This window comes from Ailuropoda melanoleuca, chromosome 11 (assembly GCF_002007445.2).
Source record: "Ailuropoda melanoleuca isolate Jingjing chromosome 11, ASM200744v2, whole genome shotgun sequence".
In the NCBI taxonomy this organism is placed as follows: Eukaryota; Metazoa; Chordata; class Mammalia; order Carnivora; family Ursidae; genus Ailuropoda; species Ailuropoda melanoleuca.
Genome location: NC_048228.1, coordinates 53327043 through 53348364, shown reverse-complemented (window position 1 = coordinate 53348364; position 21322 = coordinate 53327043). Strand labels below are relative to the sequence as shown.

The window sequence follows — 21322 nt, the reverse complement described above, 5'->3', positions numbered from 1 at the left end:
ATAAAATAAAATAAAATAAAATAAAATAAAATAAAATAAAATAAAAAAGTTCCTCCAGTGATTTCAATGTGCAGCTAGGATGGAGAGCCCCGACAGACAGGGCAGATAAGAAGGGAACAGCTTCTAGAATCAGGTGGCTTTTGTAAGTGCTCCTTAGTATTAACATAATCATTTTGAGCTGCTGAATGAACAGTGCAACTGATCCACTTCAGTTTGACATACATGCAAAATTATTTTGTAACAAATAAAATTATTATAGGGCTTGATTCATTGGAGTGTGTGCTCAAAGTCTTCTGTTAAGCCATACACAGTATACTAAATACTTAAAAATGGACCTTATTGACCTAAAATCAGGTGAAAGGATTTTTGAGCTAAACAGCGTAATAATCAAGCAATGTATTCTTCAATGAATTCTGAGTTAGTCAAATATGGTGTCCAGTGCCTGGTGTATGATAGGCATTCAATTAATATTTTTTAAATGAATGAATGCATTTAGTTGAATTTCATAGGAAGTCTGGAGTCTTTATCTTTATGGCTCCATTAACATTTTAATTTGAAGGGAATTAATTATTGTGCAATTCAGGAAGAAATATTTCTTCAAGCAGGCTGTAGATTGAGAAGAGTATTTGTTATATTTGCAAAATGGGATGAATTTGCAGGTTTTTCCCCTGCGTCCTTGAACATAAAATGCAAATAATCCCTCTGCTGTTAATTATCGACAAGTTGTCCCATTTGCAACCTAAGGAAATAAAGTAACGGATATCCCCATACACTAACAAAAGATTACTAATTAACAGGCATTGCTTGAGAAGGGTATAAAAGAATTTCAGCATGATTTTCAATATTCTTCCCCCATCATTGCCAACAACAAAATAGCAACCATGAAGTGGGTGGTATCAATTTCTTTAATTTACCTACTAAATTTTTCTGAATCCAGAACAATGCATAGAAATGCATATGGAATAGGTAAGATATTTGGTGTTTTCTTTTTTGTCTTTCTCTATATCAAAGTTCTTAAATTTGCATTTATTCATTTGTCCTGATTTATTTATACTTACTGTTCCACACGGAGGAAAAATATTTAATGGTGAATATCTTTAAATGAATGATAAACTTGTGGCTTTACAAGAGGTTTACAAAATCAAGGCGGTGCTTAACATTATCTATGAATGGCTTATACAGTCCACATTGAATTAATGTTTTGTACATTATTTATTTAATTGGTATATACATATTAACTTTGAAATATATATATCTATATTATATGTCTATCTATCTCTATATATGAGGCTATAATCCTAGTTCCTTCACATATAAAACCCCCTCAGACTGGTAAAATAAGTAACGTCTTTATTCTTCACTTCAGAAAAATGGACCATTATTTGACTAAAGAAGAAACGGTGTGACTGGGATATAAATAGGCAAGCGAACTGTGGTGTAATCATGTTCAAAGGAGGACTGAAATAGTATTTTTAATCCATTGATTTCCAAGCCAATTAGAACACCACAGTAGAGGAGGAAAGCAAACAGTTGGCTTTTAGGGCTAGTTCTGCCATAAATCATTCTCGTTAACTTAGCTATTCCTTAGTCTCCGTGTTTTCGCAAGTACAAAATTAAGGTGTTTGGATAGATGCTCCCTAATGTTTTCTCAGTTGTATGGTTCTAAAATTGAATAGTTCTAACTTAAAAACAAAATTGTATAGTTCTAAATTGTTCTAAAACTGCATAGTTCTAACTCCAACACAAACATTTCTGTGTGACGACAATCATTTTCCTGGTTGTGGTTGAAAACGCCATTTCTCATAGAGTTTATTCTGCTTTTCAGCTTCCATCTTGGATTCTTCCCAATGTTCTGCAGAGATGAATTTGGCTGACCTGTAAGTTTTTCTCATATAAATGTACTTCAAATATGAAGTAATGATAATTTTAGTGAGGTAATTAAATGAAGGCAGATAGCCCTATGAGTTCTGAAAAATACAAAAGCAAATTGAAGACATTCCTTATATTGAATATCAAATTGATATGGAAGAGGTTGAACCGTTGGCCCATGCCTTAGATATTAACCTCTAGATTTCTTGAAATTCCATGGGAAAAACCAAATCAGGTTTTAGAAACTCAAGATTTGTATCAGATCAGTGGTAACCACCACATAAATGTAGGAATTTCCCACATCAATACCAATAGGATATTACAATATTATCTATTCTGAATACTATGTAAATCCTAGTAGCAGATAATAGGAGGTGAAATATTCTAATTTCTGTTATTTGTAGAGAGTGTGTCCTTCTTTTGAGTGCTGACCATCCCACACTCCTGAAGTTTCTAATAAGGAATTTAAAGTAGTATGTTATTGCTACTACTTGCACCCAGAAACCTGTTAAGACAATTTTGGGGTCAATCCATGAGCTTTGTCTTGGATCAGATCTTGTTCACACTGGGAGTAGATACAGGCAGAGGTCTAATGACCAATTCTTCGCTTAAATTTAAAAGGAACTATAGAATACAGATGCCCTCAGTTATGGGTGCACTGCACTGGGTAGGTGACCACAAAAGCAGGAACCACTCTTATGGGAAATCCACTTTGATTTTTTAATAGATATATGTATATTTTGGGGGGAAGGGGGCAAGAAGATTGACATTTCTTTCCAGTTGGCTAAAATCAAATTTAACATAAATTTTTAGCAAAAGTTACCCCCTAAACACAACAGAAAACCAAAACAAACAAAAACCGCACTTGAGAAAAAGCAGCTTGACATGTCTGTTCCTTACGCATTCATCCGTATTTTTGTTTCAGAGCTACCATATTTTTTGCTCAGTTTGTTCAAGAAGCCACTTACAAAGAAGTAAGCAAAATGGTGAAAGATATACTGACTGTAATTGAGAAATCCACTGGCAGTGAGCAGCCTGTAGGGTGTTTAGAAAACCAGGTGAGTGAATAATAATAATTAATAATAATAATAATAAAATCCCACTGTGATATTTGACCAAAGTTAAGCAGGCAGAAGAGCAGACATGGTGGTGGCATGAGAAATACATTTAAATATTTGAAGAGCTGTTGCATGAAAATCAGATTAGCTCTGAATTGCTGAAGAGGGCAGAAGAGAGTGGGTGCCTGTTGTAAAGAGACAATATAAGCCTGGTGACTAAGACCTAAGGTTCTGAAATTCAAGTATCTGGGTGACCATGAACATGTTACTTAACTTCTCTGAGATTTAGATGCCTTATCCATATAAAATAAGGAACAATAGTAGCTTCCATTCCAGGGTTGTCAAAAAAATAGATATAATAATAGTAATAGAAGTTACTTTTTGTTAATCACACAATGTGACAGGCATTATTCTAGGGAGTGTTACATACCTATTCATAATAAAAATATTTTATGACCTAGAACATAGCACTGATGAATCTGTTGGAAGTCCAGCGAGCCAAGAGACCCCAGCTGGGCCCACTGGTACAATATCCGCTTTGCCCTCAAATATCAATTTATTAAATCTTTACAATAATCCTAAAAGATAAATGGTATTCTTCCAGTTGAGGAAGCTGAGGCACAGAGAGGTTAAGTAAGTTTTTTAAGGGAGCCCAGAACAAGGATTTAAACTAGGCCATCAGGCTCCAAAAGTACCCCCCCCAGTGCCTTCATTACCCTCTACACTATAGTGAACGTGAGGAGTAGAGAACACGGGGGCTTGCCAGAATTAGCAAACAAGCAATAACAAAATATGAAGCTAACTTAAATTTGAATTTCAGTCAAACAATGAATAGTTTCTTTTAGTATATCTTAATGAAGAAGATCAATAAATCATAGTTATTATTGTTTAGTTTATCTCAATGGAAAAAAACCCCGAGGAACTTGGTAATGATTAGAGCTATCCAATTATGGAGCAAAAGGCCCAAAGAATCTTCTGTGATGGTGGGATTGATAAACGGCCAAAAGTCGATATATCTCGAATATTGCAGAGGAGATGTCCTTTTAAAGATATAAAATACTTTCCAACTCTGAAATTGATGATTTAATAAAACTCCCTTTTTTGCATCTTTATTTTTGGCTTGTTTGCTAACCTAAAAACATGTATAAATGAAGCAAAAATACATTCCATCTTGCAAATTTATGTCCAGTGAGAGGTTCATGGTAATGTTTAAGTTGATGAGTTATCATTGTAAACTTAAAGGTATGATTTTTATGTGGATTAGAAATTGAAAATCTTACTTAAAATTCTAGGGCTCCCTAAATTTTAGCAGTTATAAAAGCTAAATAAAAATTTCCTGAGAAGAATGAGACATGTATTTCTCAGAGGCATTTTTTAGACTATTGGTATCATTATTTGATTTTGGTAAAATTAAGGCAACAAACCAAAAAAGTGGTTTACATATTTTTTTTTAAAAAAAGCTTATAGACATCATGGAGCCAAACTGCTGATAATATAAAAGGGAAAAATAAAATATTTCAAATATTTTTTGGGGGAAATAATATATTGCTTGGTGTTCTAACTTTTAGGATAAAGTAATTTTGTCTAATAGTCTTGTGTATTTCTCAACATCGGAAACTAAAATTCCATTTCCCAAAAGGCTTGAAAGAAAGGTCTCATCAGGCTGAAATTAAATATATTGGGATTTGTATAGGCAATTGTTTTTTAATCTGTAGTTCTGATTTTGGATATTAGAAAACTTCTCATGTGTTTTACAGAATTTCAAAGTAAACTAAGTTGTCTTTCATTAAAAACAAATCTTTCTTTGGGCACCTGGGTGGCTCAGTCAGCTAAGCATCTGGCTTGGGGTTAGGTCATGATCCCAGAGTCCCAGGATCGAGCCCTATATTGGGCTCCCTGTTCAGTGGGGAGTCGGCTTCTCCCTCTCCCTTGGATCCTTCCCCCAGTCGTGCTCTCTCTCTTTGGTTCACTCTCTCTCTCAAATACATAAATCTAAAAAAACAAAAAACAAACAACAAAGAAAAAACCCCCAAATCTTTCTTATAGCTATCTGCCTTTCTGGAAGAAATTTGCGAGGAGAAGGAAATTTTGGAAAAGTATGGACTTTCTGATTGCTGCAGCCAAAGTGAAGAGGAAAGACACAACTGTTTACTAGGACACAAGAAGGCTGCTCCAGCAACCATCCCACCCTTCCAAGTTCCAGAACCTGTGACCAGTTGTAAAGCATATGAGGAAAACAGGGATATGTTCATGAACAGGTAAAGATCCAATTTAAACGTAGATTAAAACTCCTGGAGGAGAGCAGTATCCAGCAGAATCTAGTATTCCTGCAATTTTAGGAGGTTCTCTAAAACATGGAGAAGTGGCAATCATGTTGCACCTGCTGAGGTCCTGCCCTGGGAAATTAGGTGAGCCATTTTAAGGGAATTTTGTTTCCACAGCATGCTTGATAGATGTGGTACAGGCCACACACCAGACCCACCACGTGTTCCCTTAGTCTCTTGAGATAGACCTTCCCCCCAACCCCCTTGAACCTCTCCATTTTAGCTGGCCCAAGAATATTTTAGTACCACACAAAGCGATTCCTTCTGGAGCCAAATATTTGGTGTTTCATGTTCACCAAATTGTCTGGAAATAAAAAATTTTAGAGCTCCAGGAATGCTTAAGGTACATAAGCATGACTAGCAATTACCAAGCACTTAAGATGTCGTAGGACCCTGTGCTCTTGGCACGTCTGATCGGGTTAATGCTTGTGACCTCCCTTTGAAGTCTCCTGTCCTTTTCCCCTTCATTCTTCTTCTTCCCATTTTGCAGATGAGGAAACTGAAATTTAAAAGATTAAGATAATTCACACTGAGGGCTGAGGGCACAGTGCTAGTATATTCCCAAGCAGGGCCTGAACTCAGGTTCTCTGTAGGGGAATACAATATCTAACTCTCCATCACGTCTGTCTTGCACGCTGCTGTCTTGCACCCCTGAACCAGAGAAATACAGAGCCTGCCCTTAGACCATCTCTGCTATGGAGACTGTCAAGGAGGATGATTCCATGCTATACTAATGAGGAAAAAAGGACTCCACCTTTCTGTCTGACTTAGGGGAGGTCTGGATTTACTGACCCCCCCAAACATGTCTGAGTGTGCTTATTGAAAAGGACACCTTGATAAGAATCATATTCAGCATTTCTGCCTATTTGGTTCTCATGATAAAACATGGTATTGGTGGTCAGATTGTTTCTCGCCCTGGGGATCTGTAGTAAGTAAAATTTTTCTCAGCACGTGGAAAACAATATGACTGTTTCCTGATTCTTTAAACAAATTCCAGAGTCCAGTTCTAGTAGCAGTCTTGTTTTTATATGTTTGCAAATCTTACGGCATCTTTTCATTTCATAGGTACATCTATGAGATAGCAAGAAGGCACCCCTTTCTGTATGCACCCACGATTCTTTCTTTGGCTGCCCACTATGGCAAAATAATTCCACCTTGCTGCAAAGCTGAAAATGCAGTCGAATGCTTCCAAACAAAGGTATTCTATTTGTACAGATATCTGAACCAATACTTTAATCTGGCTGAGACTCATTAAAACCAAAGTTAAAAATGGAAACTTGCTTTGCATGCAGAATACCATGTTCAGAACTGAGCATATTTCAGCAGTCTGATAGTCTTTGGGCTAAAACAGCTGGACTTGCTGTTTTGTATTCATTCCTTGGGCCGATAATTATTATAAGACTAAGGATGTGAGCTTGGGGGGGGATAAAAGAAGACAGGGGTATGGGTGATAAGATATATGAAAGAGAGGAATAGGAGGTGAAAGAAGATGGGGGTAGAAGGGGCAGGAGGAGAAAAGGAGGCACAGAAGGAGAGAGAGAGAAAAAAGAAAACTATGACAAATACATTATGCTTGTTATTTCTTTTGATACTTAGAACAAATTTGAGGTATAAACATCATTATCTAACAAGAGGAAGCTTAGGTTTAGAGAAGTGAGTAGCTTTCTTAGGTTTGGAGAACTAGAGTACATCCACAATTAACCACTTGCCACCAGAAGTCCTACAAGAAAAACTTCCTAAGAACTGTGACTATTCCCAGAATGTCAGGCTGTGACTTTTATTTTTTTTTGTGACAGAGCAAACGTTTAAGAAATTGTCAGGTTTCATTTTGTTTAAAGGTACAGTTGTTTATTCACTATCCCAAGTAAGGAAGTTATAATGGTCTTGTTTTAAGGTATTTTAAATAAATCTGTCTGGCTTCGATGTATACAAACCAACCTAAAAGAAACAAAGAATGAATAAATTTCCATAAAAGTGTATCGCATTTATAATAGTAGTAAAATTTTTTATGGTTTGCTGTTTTACCCGTATGGGTTGTTTTTCTAATTATTAGCACTTGTAAAGGAAAAATACATCCTTTCCTGACACCTTGTTTCTTCTGTATCTAGACAGCATTGATTACAAAAGAATTAAGAGACAGCAGTTTAGTAAATCAACATATATGTGCAGTAATGAAAAATTTTGGACCCCGAACCTTCCGAGCCATGTAAGTTTAAGCTGTATCTAGAGAAGAAGGTGAGATCTGCGCAACTGCCATTTTGCCATTTGAGCTCATTTTTCTCTTGTCACTGTTGTAGAGAACGAAGGGTGCTTGATGAGAGCTAATGCAATTAGGATCATGAAATCTCAGAATTGGAAGGAAGCGAACTGATAGTCTGCTGTTTCACACTCTTTAAAGCCTACTTCATTTACCTCTGTCTCATATTCTATCTTTGTTGCTGGGATAAAGAAGAATACAAAAAAACCCCAAACATTTAATCATTTAGTTCAACCTCTTCATTTTTACATGTGAATACACTGAGACCTGGAGGGATGAAAGCCACACTGCGAGTGAGCAGAGCCCAGTTTTCTAGGTCCTGATAAGGATTTATTTTCCTTACACCTATTTGTCTGCAAGGTCAGTGAATTAACTGTATCCTGACAGTTGAGGCTTTGACATCAAATGTCAGAATCAGAATGACTGAGGGTTGCGGCTGTGCTGCAGGGCCGGGCTGCTGCTAGCCATACAGTGCTCCTGAGCATTTGAGGTCTGGCTGATGTGAATGAGGAACTGTGCTCCAGGTGGAAAAGACATACCAGATTTTATAGACGTCGTATGAAAAAGAGAACGTATGATATCTTCTTAATAGGGTTTTATGTTAATTGCATCTTGAAATAATTTTTTAAAGAATTTTCTAATTCATGTAGAGTTGACACACAATGTTATATTAGTTTCAGGTGCACAATGTAGTGACTCAACTTCTCTGTACCTTATGCTGTGCTCACCCCCAATGTTGCTACCATCCGTCAGCACCACGCTGTTGCGGTATCATTGACTATACTCCCCATGCCGTGCTCTTTACGCCCGTGACTTATTCATTCCCTAAGTGGAAGCCTGTATCTCCCACTCCCCTTCACCCATGTTGCTCACGCTCCTACCCCTTTTCTCTGGCAACCATCAGTTTGCTCTCCGTATTTATAGGCCTGATTCTGTTTTCTGTTTGTCTATTCATTTATTTTTTGGATTTCACATAGGAATGAAATCATATGTTGAAATGGTATTATATTTGATACGTTGGGGTCAAAAATATTAAGATGGATCTTTTTCCTTTTTACCTTTTAATGTGGCTACTAGAACATTTTAAACTACGTAACTGGCTTAAAGTGCTCTTCAACTTTCATGATGAGACATTTCTAGAAGAGGAAAATATCTGAGATGTTATTGAAGAGTATTAAGTACTTGCATTCACAGCTTATTTGTTTGCTTGTTAAATTACACACTGAAACATATTGTACAGAGTGGAGATCTAGGTTAAGGTTTGTAGTCATGGAGTTATTTACAAGACTGAGTGACATTTTTTTCTTGGAATAGGTCAGATGTTGCTTTCACTACCTTCCAACTCTATTAGAAACTTAGATTGATTCATGAATTGCTTTCAGTTTGTCTTACTAACAAAATATAAATTAAAATATTATTATAATGACTATATTTATCATTTGCTATCCATAAGTGATTACACTTAAATGTTATAAATTCATAAAGAAAATCTACCCTTATCAGAAGCAGCGACAACACCAGTTGCTGTAGGGAATAGAGGCTTCATCTAGACATCTCTTAAAATTTAAGGAAACATGTAGAAGTTACAAGACTTTTTCCTTCTTATGTCTCTTTTTTGGCCACACTACGTGGCTTGGCGTGCTGACACATATGGATGTTTACTCTGCTCTACTCTCTGGTCTCACTTCATTGATTTGCACGTATACACCCCTTCCTGTATTCCCACACGTGGTTTTTTTTTCCTCCCAAGTAAAAAATGATTACTATTCTCGTGAAATTTTCTATTTCTTAATTATGTGTCCTTTTAATCTTTTTCCGCCCAGTGCTATGGTGATTCCAAACACCCAGCATCATGGATGAGCAGCGAAAAGATAGATTTCATGCCAATTCACACAATTCACAGGAAAGGTTTTGAAGACAAATAAATCATGTGCAAGTTACTTGTGGGGACAGGTCAATTTAGAGATCCGTTGCCTTGAAAGATTGGGCTGGAATTGACAATACTTAGAATGCTTTCCCTTTTCTTTTGAGACAGCAAGAGCACTTCAGTTCTCTCTCTTGGGAGCAACAACTACACGAATATTCCAAGTATTATTTAATGTTGGTAGATAACCAGGATTGACTTCTATTTCCCCCCTTCCTTTAGAACGGTTACAAAACTGAGTCAAAAGTTTTCCAAAGCTAATTTTACTGAAATTCAGAAACTGGTCCTGGATGTGGCCCATGTCCATGAGGAATGTTGCAGAGGAGACGTGCTGGAGTGTCTGCAAGATGGGGTAAAGAGCCTTGCCTCCTGAGATAAGTCCATTTCCTTTTCTTTCCTTCGCTCTCATTCTAAATGGCAGAAGGCTGTCTGAGTTGGTCACAGGGTAGGGTAACTAGCTGGCTGAGGAGAGGCCCAGACTTCTTGATAGTGAAACTGAAACCATCGTCTGTTGGTCCTGCCTTTCACTTAAGGGATGCTCTCCTCTGGTGAGACCAGTACCCGTTCTTTCTTTCTTCTGAAGGAGATTGTAAACTCCACTTAGGATCTGGGGGGGCGGGTGGGGGGACAGGCTCTTTACTTTGAACAAATTTGTTTTTCCATCCATTTATGATTTCATTTGACAACTATATATTGAATACATTCTGTGTGCTAGATATTGTGAAGGGTACTTGCTATGAAGGCACAAGCTAAGCTCAGGGAATTTAGAGTCTGATAGAGATGAGATGTGTAGGGACTGTCTCCTGTTGACTGTTGTCTCCACAAGCTGACAGCGAGATGCCTGGCACAAGGAAGGGGCTCTATTATAGCTAGCATATAGATATATCTATTATAGGAATACAACAAAATAGCCCAAGACAGAACAAAAATAACACAAGAAACTGTTCTACAAGGTACAAAGCTAACCATGCCAAAGAGAGGTGTGGAGAGATGGCTCTAGGAGAATTAAAAAACAAAACCCAAAACCCCCCAACACAGAATCCTCAAGCATGCCATAGTCACCATTTAAGCAGCGTGGCATTCGTCTATTTTGGGCCAACCTTAGGCTTCTTAGATACCGTACAAGAGGCCTGTCTATCCCCAAATCACTCCCTCCCAGGTCCCTGGTGAGACACCTTCTTTTCCAGGAAGGGTTAAAATCGTTGCTCTTAGATATTCAAATGGCTCAAAAATCTGGACTTGAACATGGTTTCCAAAAGGTGGAATGTGAGGATAAAATGCTTATTTCAGCCAGTCCCTCCACAGTTTGGCTGAAAGAGTCCTGGAAAGCAGCCAGAAGCTGGGGCTGTAGAGGCCTGAGGGGGATGGTCTCTGAGCGCAGAGATCCTGGCGTGAGGAGTAGGGGAAGATTCCCAAACACAGATTTCTGCTTTCATTTATTTTTCCCTTTTAGAAGTTTTTACTTGCATAGTAGGGACCATAATAAGAACTATTTTGTTTTTCTTTGAAGTTAGTTTTCTTTGTTTTAATTGACAGTTTTACTAATTTCTATAGGAACTTAAAAAGTTATTTTTCCATTTTTGGAGCTCATAACCACCCTTTTCCTTTAAAACGGAAAAATTAATTTCAGTATGGTATGTAGATTGATTTTAATGGCAATGCTTTCTAATTGTCCCTATTGAGAATGCATAGAATTTTTAGTCCCCTGACAGCGATGTGTAAACTCGGCTTCGTTCTGCGCATTTAGATGAGTTGCCATTTCATTATCTAGAGCCTGCCCTCTGGAGGTCATAGTGGGTCACTGCAGATCGTTCTGTTAAAACGGAGCAGAAAGTCGGCTCTCCATATTAGGACATCAACAGCAAACGTTGTCCAGTAGCAAATTGCAAAAGTAATAGAAAGATATATGCCAATGTGCATGTCATTTAGTTTGAAGAGTATATTTCTTTCTTGTTTTAAAAATCTTCCTAATACAATAAAACAGGTTTTAGCTGACAACTATGAAAAGAAGAATTGAAAAAACAGGGGTAGGTGAAAAGGAGTGAGGAAAGGCAAACTAGGGAGAAAGCACAAAAATGGGAGACAAGGTAAAATGCCTTCTTTCTAGTCCTCCCTTATTTCTTTGCTTTCCCTCTCACCTCTCCCTTCCTTCCTCCCTTCTCTTCCCTGCTTTCCCTTCTATCCCCCCTCCCATCCTTTTATTCTCCCTCCCTCCTTTCCTAGAACTGGCCCTGAGGTCCTGCATTAAAGAATAAACCTTTAAAACTTATACCTCATTTTTCCTATTACAGGAAAAAATTATGTCCCACATATGTTCTCAACAAGATATTCTGTCAAGCAAAATAGCAGAATGCTGCAAATTGCCCATACTTGAACTTGGTCAATGCATAATTCATGCCGAAAATGATGACAGACCTGAAGGCTTATCTCCAAATCTAAATAGGTTTTTAGGAGAGAGAGATTTCAACCAATTTTCTTCAAGGGAAAAGGATCTTTTCATGGCAAGGTAACATACTCTCTAAATGTATGTTCACATAAGTAAAGATTAGGATGTAGCTGCCAGCTTTGTGTGGCTGAAATGGGGAATGATGGCTATGCTTTTTGAGCTCAGTATGCGAGGGTGATGTTAGAATGTTCTGAGCCAAAATATATTTAAGCAGGTAAGTAGGGAATAAGGAAATGGGATCTATCTTATACTGATGAGACTTTCACTGTGCTGTTATTAGCTGAAGTTATATTTTATTTTGTATCAAGGTCCCTGGAATCAGAAGCCTTGTCATGTCATCTTTGCATGGATTACTCATAGGAAGACCACCACTCAGCTTCCAAATAAGATATAGATATTTTGTGATAAGAAGGGCTCATGGTTAAGAACATGCTTTTCATTGTGCCTGTTTTAAGAACTTTCCCTCAAAGTGTAACACACTGGTAGATAGAAGGGCTTTTATTAGAACAGTTTATTTGCTATTTATTTAATGTATGTTTTATTTTTGCGAGAAAATCGTATGTTGAGACACTTGCAGTATAGTAGTTAATTATATCAATATAATTGATAGGACATGTTCTCATTCTATTTGCCTTTAAGGGAAGCAAGCAGTAAGTTTAATACATTGTCCTTTATTGTACAGTGTGTATCTATGGACAGGATCAGAAGAGGGATTTGTGCAACTCTTAGGATATTATGCCTAATGATCTCCAAAGGTCTTTATAAATTTCATAGTCTGCTTCTAATGTAAGAATGAAAATAATGGCCCAATTTTCTTTTTAATAGTCCCTAAGGATATCACTCTATCGTTGCTTTCAGACTGGACATCCACACATTGTTTGCACTGCTAAATAAAATTCCGCACATAAGAACAAAGTCCAGGTTGAAGAAATCTGCGTTGACAATTTATTGGTGGCAGAACTAAATACGACTTGCTTCTATAACTTGGAAATGCAATTAGTAAATCCTAGAATTATCTTTACACCGACCACCCACACGTCCAACACTAATTGTTTAACGGAAACAGTTCTTCACTCAGGCTCTTCACAGTAGAAATTTTCTCAGCTGAGAATGAACTTCCCCCAGGTCCTTATGTAGCTTCCTTCACCCCGGTTCTGTTCCAAAAGAATGGCCCAAAGAGACATTTCTTAACCAATGCTGTCAATCAGGAGTCACTTTTCCCCTTCTATTGTATCTTCCTTCATTTCTCTTCCCTGATTTATCACCACCTGAATTACGATGACCTATTTCTTGTTTATTCAATCCTGTCTCCCTATAAAGTATGCTTTTGAGAGGTCAGGCATTTTATCTTATACATTATTGAATCCTTACTGCTTAGAGAAATGCTTGCATAGAGTAGACACTGGAAAAACATTTGTTGAATGAATGACTGTAAAGCTTGTAATTGAAAAACCCAGGTGAAGAGTTCAGAAGAAAACAAAATGCCATTTTAGGACAATTGCAGGGATTGTTATTTGTACTAATGGTTTTACCATGCATATAGTTTAAGTCATAATTTGATTTCCAGGTTTATGTATTTGAATTTTAACTTCTGCGTGCCATATAACATGGGAATAAATTGTCTCTTAATTCCAATAACATGATATTTTTCACACATATTTCAGATTTACTTATGAATATTCAAGAAGACATACGAAACTTGCTGTCCCAGTTGTTCTAAGAGTCGCTAAAGGATACCAGGAATTGTTGGAGAAGTGCTCCCAGTCTGAAAACCCTCTTGAATGCCAGGATAAAGGGGTAAATTGCTCTAGCTTTAGGGAGAGTCTGAAAAATTGTATAGAGATTACCCATTAAAAATTCTGTTTGTTTAAAAGCATCTAGCTATTAACTAGTAGCTAGCTAGTTATATCTATTGAGTAGTCATCCAGATATTAAGTATTAATTAACTAGTAGTCAACAACTAGTGGCCTACTTTAGAAGTAAAAATGTTAACCAAAAGCTCCTTGACACACAGAATGTACAGAGTATTCACTGTTGAACAGTTCCAGAGAAGCAGGAATTTGTACGGAAAGAACTGTAATCCTTTATCCAAAGATTGAATTCTGTGTGATTCACAAAGTTTTAATTTCCCCAAAGTCCATTTGCTTTAATTCTCACAATTCATACTTTACTATCTTTAGTATTAAAAAAAACCTCTAAACTGTTTTTGCTAAGATTCATGTCATAATAGAATAATATATTATTGATCAATTTACATACAAAGTTTTGTGTCCAGGAAGAGGAAAAAAGTATGTAATAAGGCTTATATTTTCAGGAAGAAGAATTAGAGCAATACATCCAAGAAAGCCAAGCATTGGCAAAGCGAAGCTGCGGCCTCTTCCAGAAACTAGGAGAATATTACTTACAAAACGCGTATGTTTTTTTTAACAGTATTTTTAGTGGTTAAAAATGATGAACTGGTGAGGGAAATATCAACCTAAATTAGTCACCCAAAACTACTCTACTTTCAGCCCGTATTTCAGATTGGAAATCAGTGTAATTGGATCACCCAGTTTCCCTTGGGAGAATGTGGGCATCCCCATTTCCCTCTTGTAGGGAGGAAAAAGAATGACTTGTAAAAGTCTGATCTTTGGTGCTGGCTTTGGCTTCCCCAAATCGTGCAGATTTTCGCAGAAAAGATACTTACTCTGCTGCAGTCTGTTATCACTGAAACACGGAATAGATCAAAATTAAAATCAGTGAAGCTTTGAGGTTGGGAATAGAAGTCAGCCTACCATCCGGGGCTTGTTTTCCCATTGTAGTATGTCGGTAGGATGGAAGTACAGGGGGTGGGTGTTAGAGTAAGTACCTCTCAAATGGCGGCCCCAGTACCATGTGGATAAAACAATGAGCTGACCTCATGGCCTCTCATACCAAAAGAGAGTCTTTGAGAAGGAGTGAGGAGTCCAAAACCTCACAAATGACTCAGGATTTGGTGAAAAATGCTTCTTCCAGGTTTCTTGTTGCGTACACAAAGAAGGCCCCCCAGCTGACCCCCCCTGAGCTGATGGCCTTCACCAGGAAAATGGCAACCGCAGCAGCCACTTGTTGCCAACTCAGCGAGGACAAACAATTGGCCTGTGGCGAGGGCGCGGTGAGTGTTTTGTTTCGGCCCCGTTTGGCTTGAAATAGCCTCATGATTCCCACTTAGGGGAAATGGTAAAAACCACTGTGGAGATAGCTTGACTAGGCTTGTTCAACTCCTCACGGTTGGAGAGGGCATGAACTCAGCTCTGAGAAGTTGGCTTGTGGCCAGGCTTCCTGTCCTCCTAGAATGGCCGGTGGGAGTGCAGCCGGTGGGGTGTACGCACCACTGTCTGAGCAAGCTTTATGGACGGGAAAGATAGGATAACCAACACGTCATTCAGTTCATGATTTCTTCTTTTGCTCACCAAATACTTTTCTGTTAAAAAAAAAGAAGAAGAAAAAGAAAACCAAGGAGTGATCCTTGCCCTTTACAAACTCCCCTACACCTTGAGGCCCTACATCTCACCAGCCACCTTTCCTAAACCAACATAGAGACCATCACTTCATGCTAATAACAACATAGCAATTCTCCAGGGTCATGCTAAAGACCCACACTGCACTTTTTAAAAAAATGTATGATCTCATTTGACAATTATAATACTCCCTTTTGAAATGCCCCATTACCGTCTTCATTTTATAGAGAGAGGAAATGAGGCTCAAAAAAGTTATGTTAGGACCATGTCTCCCAGGAAGGAAATGGTGGGGCTGATATTTGAACGCATATGCACCGCTTTCCAGAGCCCAAGCTCCAGCACCCAAGGCCATACCTTCTTCAGAATTTCCCTGCTGGTGGCACACAGCTCCGCTGCTGCTGTGCTATTATCCCCCTGCATCTAGTTCACCCACGTGTCTCAGTTACTCTGCTGTGCACCCATGAGCATTGACTTCAGTCTAATGGACACAGTGAAAAAAATATGAATTGAGTTAAAAAAAATGAAAGCTTCACTTCTGAGAGATGAAAATTAGTCATTTTATTTTCAGCCATCCTTATATGTTTGCCTTTTGTAGTATAATCTTTTTATTTTACTAGGGACCTTTTCCCCCCTTTGACAAGGTAAAGACAATAGAACAGGGTAAGTCCTTCTGACTAATAACATGACTTTCTAGTTAGTAATGCTAGTCATCTTTACTTTCTAATGTCACTAGTGTCATACATAAGATTACACGCTGACTTTTCTTTCATTATTTTTTCCCTTAAAATGACAACTGTGAACAAAATTGCACATTTATTTTTGCCCTTTTCCTCTTTTTCCTCTTTCTGATGCTGAGAACTTGTTTGCTAGCTAGTCTTCATGCCTTGGAATTTTCCACCAAAAGTTAAGAGCAAAAGGATTCCTGTGATTCAGCATCGTCTTTGTCATTTATTGAATTCCACACGTTGAGAGGCTGCAGGGAGCCAGGATGTGGTAACAGAAGTGTATGCTCTGGAAGCCTCCTGCCCACGTCGCCATCCCACTTTCAGCACTTGTTAGTAGTGTCACTCTGGAAAGCAAGTTCTATCTCTAGGCTTGAGCTTTTTCATCTGACATTTGGGAATAAGAACTGTGCCACCCACACAGGATGACTGTCTTAAATGAGGTAATCCTGGTAACTCGTTCAGCACTGGCCTGGTCACAGTAGGCACACAAAACATGTTGGCCCTTATTATAAGTTATTGCTGGGTTTTTAAGAAATATCTCTCAAGTGTGGAAGGTAGGAGGATTCTACATTAGGAAAGCCCTAGAAGACACACACACACACACACACACACACACACACATGCACGCACATGCGCACTTTGGCTTTATTCCTTTCCTTTTTTATTTTTAAGATTTATTTATTTAAGGGAGAGAGAGAAAGAGGAAGTGCAGAGGGAGACGGAGAGAGAAATCTCCAGCAGACTCCCCTCTGAGCACAGAGGCTAGGTGGGGTGATCCCGTGACCTGAGATCATGACCTGAGCCAAAATCAGGAGTCAGCTTCTTAACCAATGGAGCCCCCCAGGCCCCCCAGCCTTACCTCTCTTTAGTTAAGGTTATATATTAGCCATATGCATGCATGTGTGCACTTATATACGTATATGAACAGGTAAGGCTTGTGCTATTCTTACCTGCAGAAAGTAATTCCCTGGATCCCAAAAATAAAATGGAAAATTCAGCTAGATATCCATGAAACATTTAAGCCATGAATTGATTTCCCAGGTCAGGGCAGATAATTTCTCCCCCTTTGGAAGTAGGTATGTAAGTGGAAGTGTATTTCCAATAGCTGACACAACTAGCTGAAAGGACTCTCTCCAACATCACCTGTGGAATCCCTGCCACTAAATGGGGAGGTTTATCCCAAGCGAATGGGGAAAAAAGAATCCACAATGTGGCAGCACATGACCCTACACAGGCAGCACATTTTTCTGTAATATTGATTATAAATTACTGAGCATTAAACATTGCAACAATTCTCTGGAAACCCGAATCAGTTTAGTGGCTAATGCTGAATTGCCTTGCTGTCTTTTTCCGCATTCTCCTAACCAGGCTGATCTCATTATTGGACAATTATGCATCAGGCACGAGGAGACTCCTGTCAACCCTGGTGTTGGCCAGTGCTGCACTTCTTCATACGCCAACCGGAGGCCGTGCTTCAGCAGCTTAGTGGTGGATGAAACATACATCCCCTCACCCTTCTCTGCTGACAAGTTCATCTTCCATAAGGATCTGTGCCAAGCTCAGGGTGTCGCACTGCAAACGATGAAGCAACAGTAAGAAAGGGTCATTTGCTAGCACGGAGAAGCCCAACAGCACTAAATAGTAGTTGAGATTTCTACCTTACACACCCAGCAATCTTGGGCTCATTAGGAGAACATTATTGCCCCAAAGCACGGAAAGTGGCTTTTAAAATAGTTTTGTCTCAGCGTCTTCACAGCCTCCTTGGAACATAGGTCTGGAAAAATTCTCAAGGGCAGACAATTTTTTATTTGTAAAAATAGTCTCCATCGTAACTGTTGTCGTGATACGTGTTGGGACTGAGGGAAAGTGAGCAATCTATTTTGGTAGAATTAGGATATGTCTTTGCAGTAAGTTTGGGTACTTCCATTCCAAAACACTGGAAAAACACCATTGAATCTTTTTTCACACTGTTTACTTTTTGAAGAGAATAACCACAATATTTGATTCAACCATGAAGTATGGGTGTTATGAGATGGAAGGCACATTTCAGTTCATTGTGGGAGGCATTCTGTAACGGTGATGGTAATCCAAGTCAATGGAACTTATGTTCTCCAAATTCCCATGCATTTTCATACTCACTTGTTTTGGAAATAGTCTTCCTTCATTTCAGAAAAACTTCTTCCCTTTTCCACTGTCACAATCTGTGTCATGTTCCAAGATACAGTAAGAATGCTGCCTCCTCTGACAAGTCTTCCCTATTCCCCAGTCGACATTAATTCCCACATGAAAGTGTTGCTAAATGAGTAGTGCAGGTGACTGGGGGATCCAATGCTCAGGTAAGTGTGTGATATTTATGGACGACAGGAGTTTGGAAATCTGGGCCTTTGAGAATGGGTAGGATGTAATTTAGAGTAGAGAATTGGAAAGGATTTTCTAGGCAAGTAAGAAAAAGGCTATGTCTTACTACATGTAAGTATGGTGGAATTATAAAATCATATTTTATCTATAATCTGCACAAATCCAGACCAGTGGAACACCTGCTGATTTCTAGACTCAGTCTTTCTGGTGAAGGCATTGGACACAGTATATGTTGTAAGTCTGGTGATGGGTTGATGGAGTTAGGTTTGGGGGCAGAAGATTTTGAGGACTCTAAAATTTCTCCACTAGGAAAGCTTTAGAAAAGTAACTTTGCATAACAGAGTTCTCTTTTATTTTGTTTAATTTATAGATTTCTCATTAACCTTGTGAAGCAAAAGCCACAAATAACAGAAGAACAACTTGAGGCTGTCATTGCAGATTTCTCTGGCCTACTGGAAAAGTGCTGCCAAGGCCAAGAGCAGGAAGCCTGCTTTGAGGAAGAGGTATTTGCAGCTCATTTTCATATTCAAAATCCTTAGGAGAGCATTTTCTATAATGCATAATGAAAATAATATTCCACTAATCTATAACTTGAAAATAATGCCAGAGAGATTTAAATTTATTTAGAAATAGATTGAAGGATTTTATGGTATTTAAGAAATAATCCCAATTTTCTAAGTATTAGGAAGAAGCATAATTTTCAAATATGTTAAGAGAATTAGTAAGTTTGATTTATTTCCTGGTAGAGAAAACTATAAAGTGAATATATAATTAATTGATGATAATTTAGACAGTTTCTGGTCTAAAACTGATCAATTCACCTGAATGGATTGAAAGGATTTAATAGCAAATTAATTATGCAAACAAGATATTGGGGGAATATTTATAAAAAATATTTTTGAACTCCCTTAGGCGCATGCCTTGTTATTCTACCAGAGTAGTAACTAGGAATTATCTTAATCTTATTATTTAGCAATTTTAACTGGATTTGTAATTGGCTACATTTAGTAAGTCCTTAGTTTATGTTACTAAATATATTTGAACATAGCTTCATTATAATTTTATTTATTTATTTATTTTTTAGGTTTTTATTTATTTATTTGAGAGAGAGAGAGGGAGAGAGTGTGTGCGCGCGAGCACACAAGTGGGGGGAGGGGCAGAGGAAGAGGGAGAAGCAGACTGCCTGCTGAGCAGGGAGCCTGATGCAGGACTTGATCCCAGGATGGGATCGTGACTTGAGCCGAAAGCAGACATTTAACCAACTGAGCCACCCGGGGGCCCTGTATCATTATCATTTTAAAAGATATCTTATAATTCTGCCTTTTTGCCAAGTGTACACTTACCAGTATGTGTCTGTGTTTTTAGTAGAAAAGGATGGAACACAGATAACCAATTCAGATAAAACTGATAAAATAGATTCAGAGGGGAGGAGGGTAGGGGAGTGGGATGGCCGGTGATGTGTATTAAGGAGGGCACATATTGCATGGTGCACTGGGTGTTATACGCAAGTAATGAATCATGGAACTTTACATCAAAAACTAGGGATGTACTGTATGGTGACTAACATAACATAATAAAAAATATTATTATATATAAAAAATAGATTTGATGTAAACCATTTCTGATAAATATGATACAAAAGGATAAATGTCCCTTGATGAGAGCAGACATTCATTTAGATGTGAGACATAGTGACTGTACTTTCTCTGCAAACCTTCCAATTCTATGACTGACTTGTGGAGGAAGGTGAGGGGTGTGGTGACGTTTGGCAACAATTTGGAGATTGGCATAAGAACAAACTATCTCTACTGTAGGTATGAGTGATTTTTTTGTTCTTTGACTTCCACTGTCCCAGCTCGTTGGCGTCAGAGATGTACTTGAATTCACCCCTAGATAGTGGAGAGCTAACTGTATAACTGACACAGTCATTCATCTCTTCATCTGACGACTATTGTTTTTAATTTTCAGGGTCCAAAACTGATTGCAAATACTCGTGCTGCTTTGGGAGTTTAAATGACTTCAGGTAACAAAAAATTCAGACAAGAATAAATATAATGATCATTCTCCCAAAATATTGATCCATAGTGAAATATGCCCTAAGACCATTAAACTTTTTTTTAAGATTTTTTTATTTATTAGACATAGAGAGAGAGAGAGCACAAGCAGGGGGAGTGGCAGGCAGAGGGAGAGGGAGAAGCAGGCTTCCAGCTGAGCAGGGAGCTCAATGTGGGACTCGATCCCAGGACCCTGGGATCATGACCGGAGCAGAAGGCAGATGCTTAACCGACTAGCACCCAGGTGCCCCCATTAAATTCTTTTCTTAAAAACTAAATGCAACTCAGCAAAAAGTTTATTTTAAAAACACCGGAACAAAGTTGTGTCCATCATGGCAAATCAGTGACTCAACAACTTCAAAATTCTCTCGGGTTATTTCTACGGTTTCAGAGAATGCCATCAGAAGACCTTCCCTTCTATTTAGTATTTCCCTGATGTAAAATAATAGAACCAGTTACCTTCTGCACCCATTCATTGAATTACTACTTAATATATTTTTGTTCTTATTGCAGGGGGAAGAAAAGAAGACAAAAAAAGTCTTTATGGTTTGGTGTGAATCTTTTCTTTAATTGTAACTGAGATAGCGCTTTCTGTGAATTAATGAAATGATAAAGACTTGAATGTGAGATTTCTCCATCATATAAATAAAGTATTTCCAAATGTTTCCTTTTTCCTAGTCTGCTTATTTATGAAAGTTTATAAATGACCTTTAAAAATAGTTATGTATACCATTGTCTGAAGCAGATTCTGATAAAAAAACATCGGGTCTTGGTTGTTGTAGGAGATTAAAGCCACTCTCAAGGATGGACTTACAACCCTAAAGTCTA

At 38.1% G+C, this 21322-nt stretch overlaps 1 protein-coding gene across 1 annotated transcript; it reads left to right on the top strand.

Moving 5' to 3' along the window:
- Nucleotides 1-810: 810 nt before the first annotated feature.
- Nucleotides 811-21159, top strand: AFP (alpha fetoprotein). The gene is made up of 15 exons (XM_019809246.2): nt 811-966; nt 1826-1877; nt 2795-2927; nt 4974-5185; nt 6317-6449; nt 7360-7457; nt 9655-9784; nt 11724-11938; nt 13543-13675; nt 14193-14290; nt 14873-15011; nt 17451-17674; nt 18811-18943; nt 20409-20463; nt 21008-21159. The coding sequence occupies exons 1-14, from the start codon at nt 882-884 to the stop codon at nt 20451-20453; spliced, it is 1830 nt and encodes a 609-aa protein (XP_019664805.2). The 5' UTR covers nt 811-881; the 3' UTR covers nt 20454-20463; nt 21008-21159.
- Nucleotides 21160-21322: the final 163 nt, after the last annotated feature.

Coding starts and splice junctions, on each gene's coding strand:
- AFP (XM_019809246.2), top strand. CDS start 882: ATGAAGTGGGTGGTATCAATTTCTTTAATTTACCTACTAAATTTTTCT. Junction 967..1,825: donor TAGAAATGCATATGGAATAG/GTAAGATATTTG, acceptor TCTGCTTTTCAG/CTTCCATCTTGGATTCTTCC. Junction 1,878..2,794: donor GAGATGAATTTGGCTGACCT/GTAAGTTTTTCT, acceptor TTTTTGTTTCAG/AGCTACCATATTTTTTGCTC.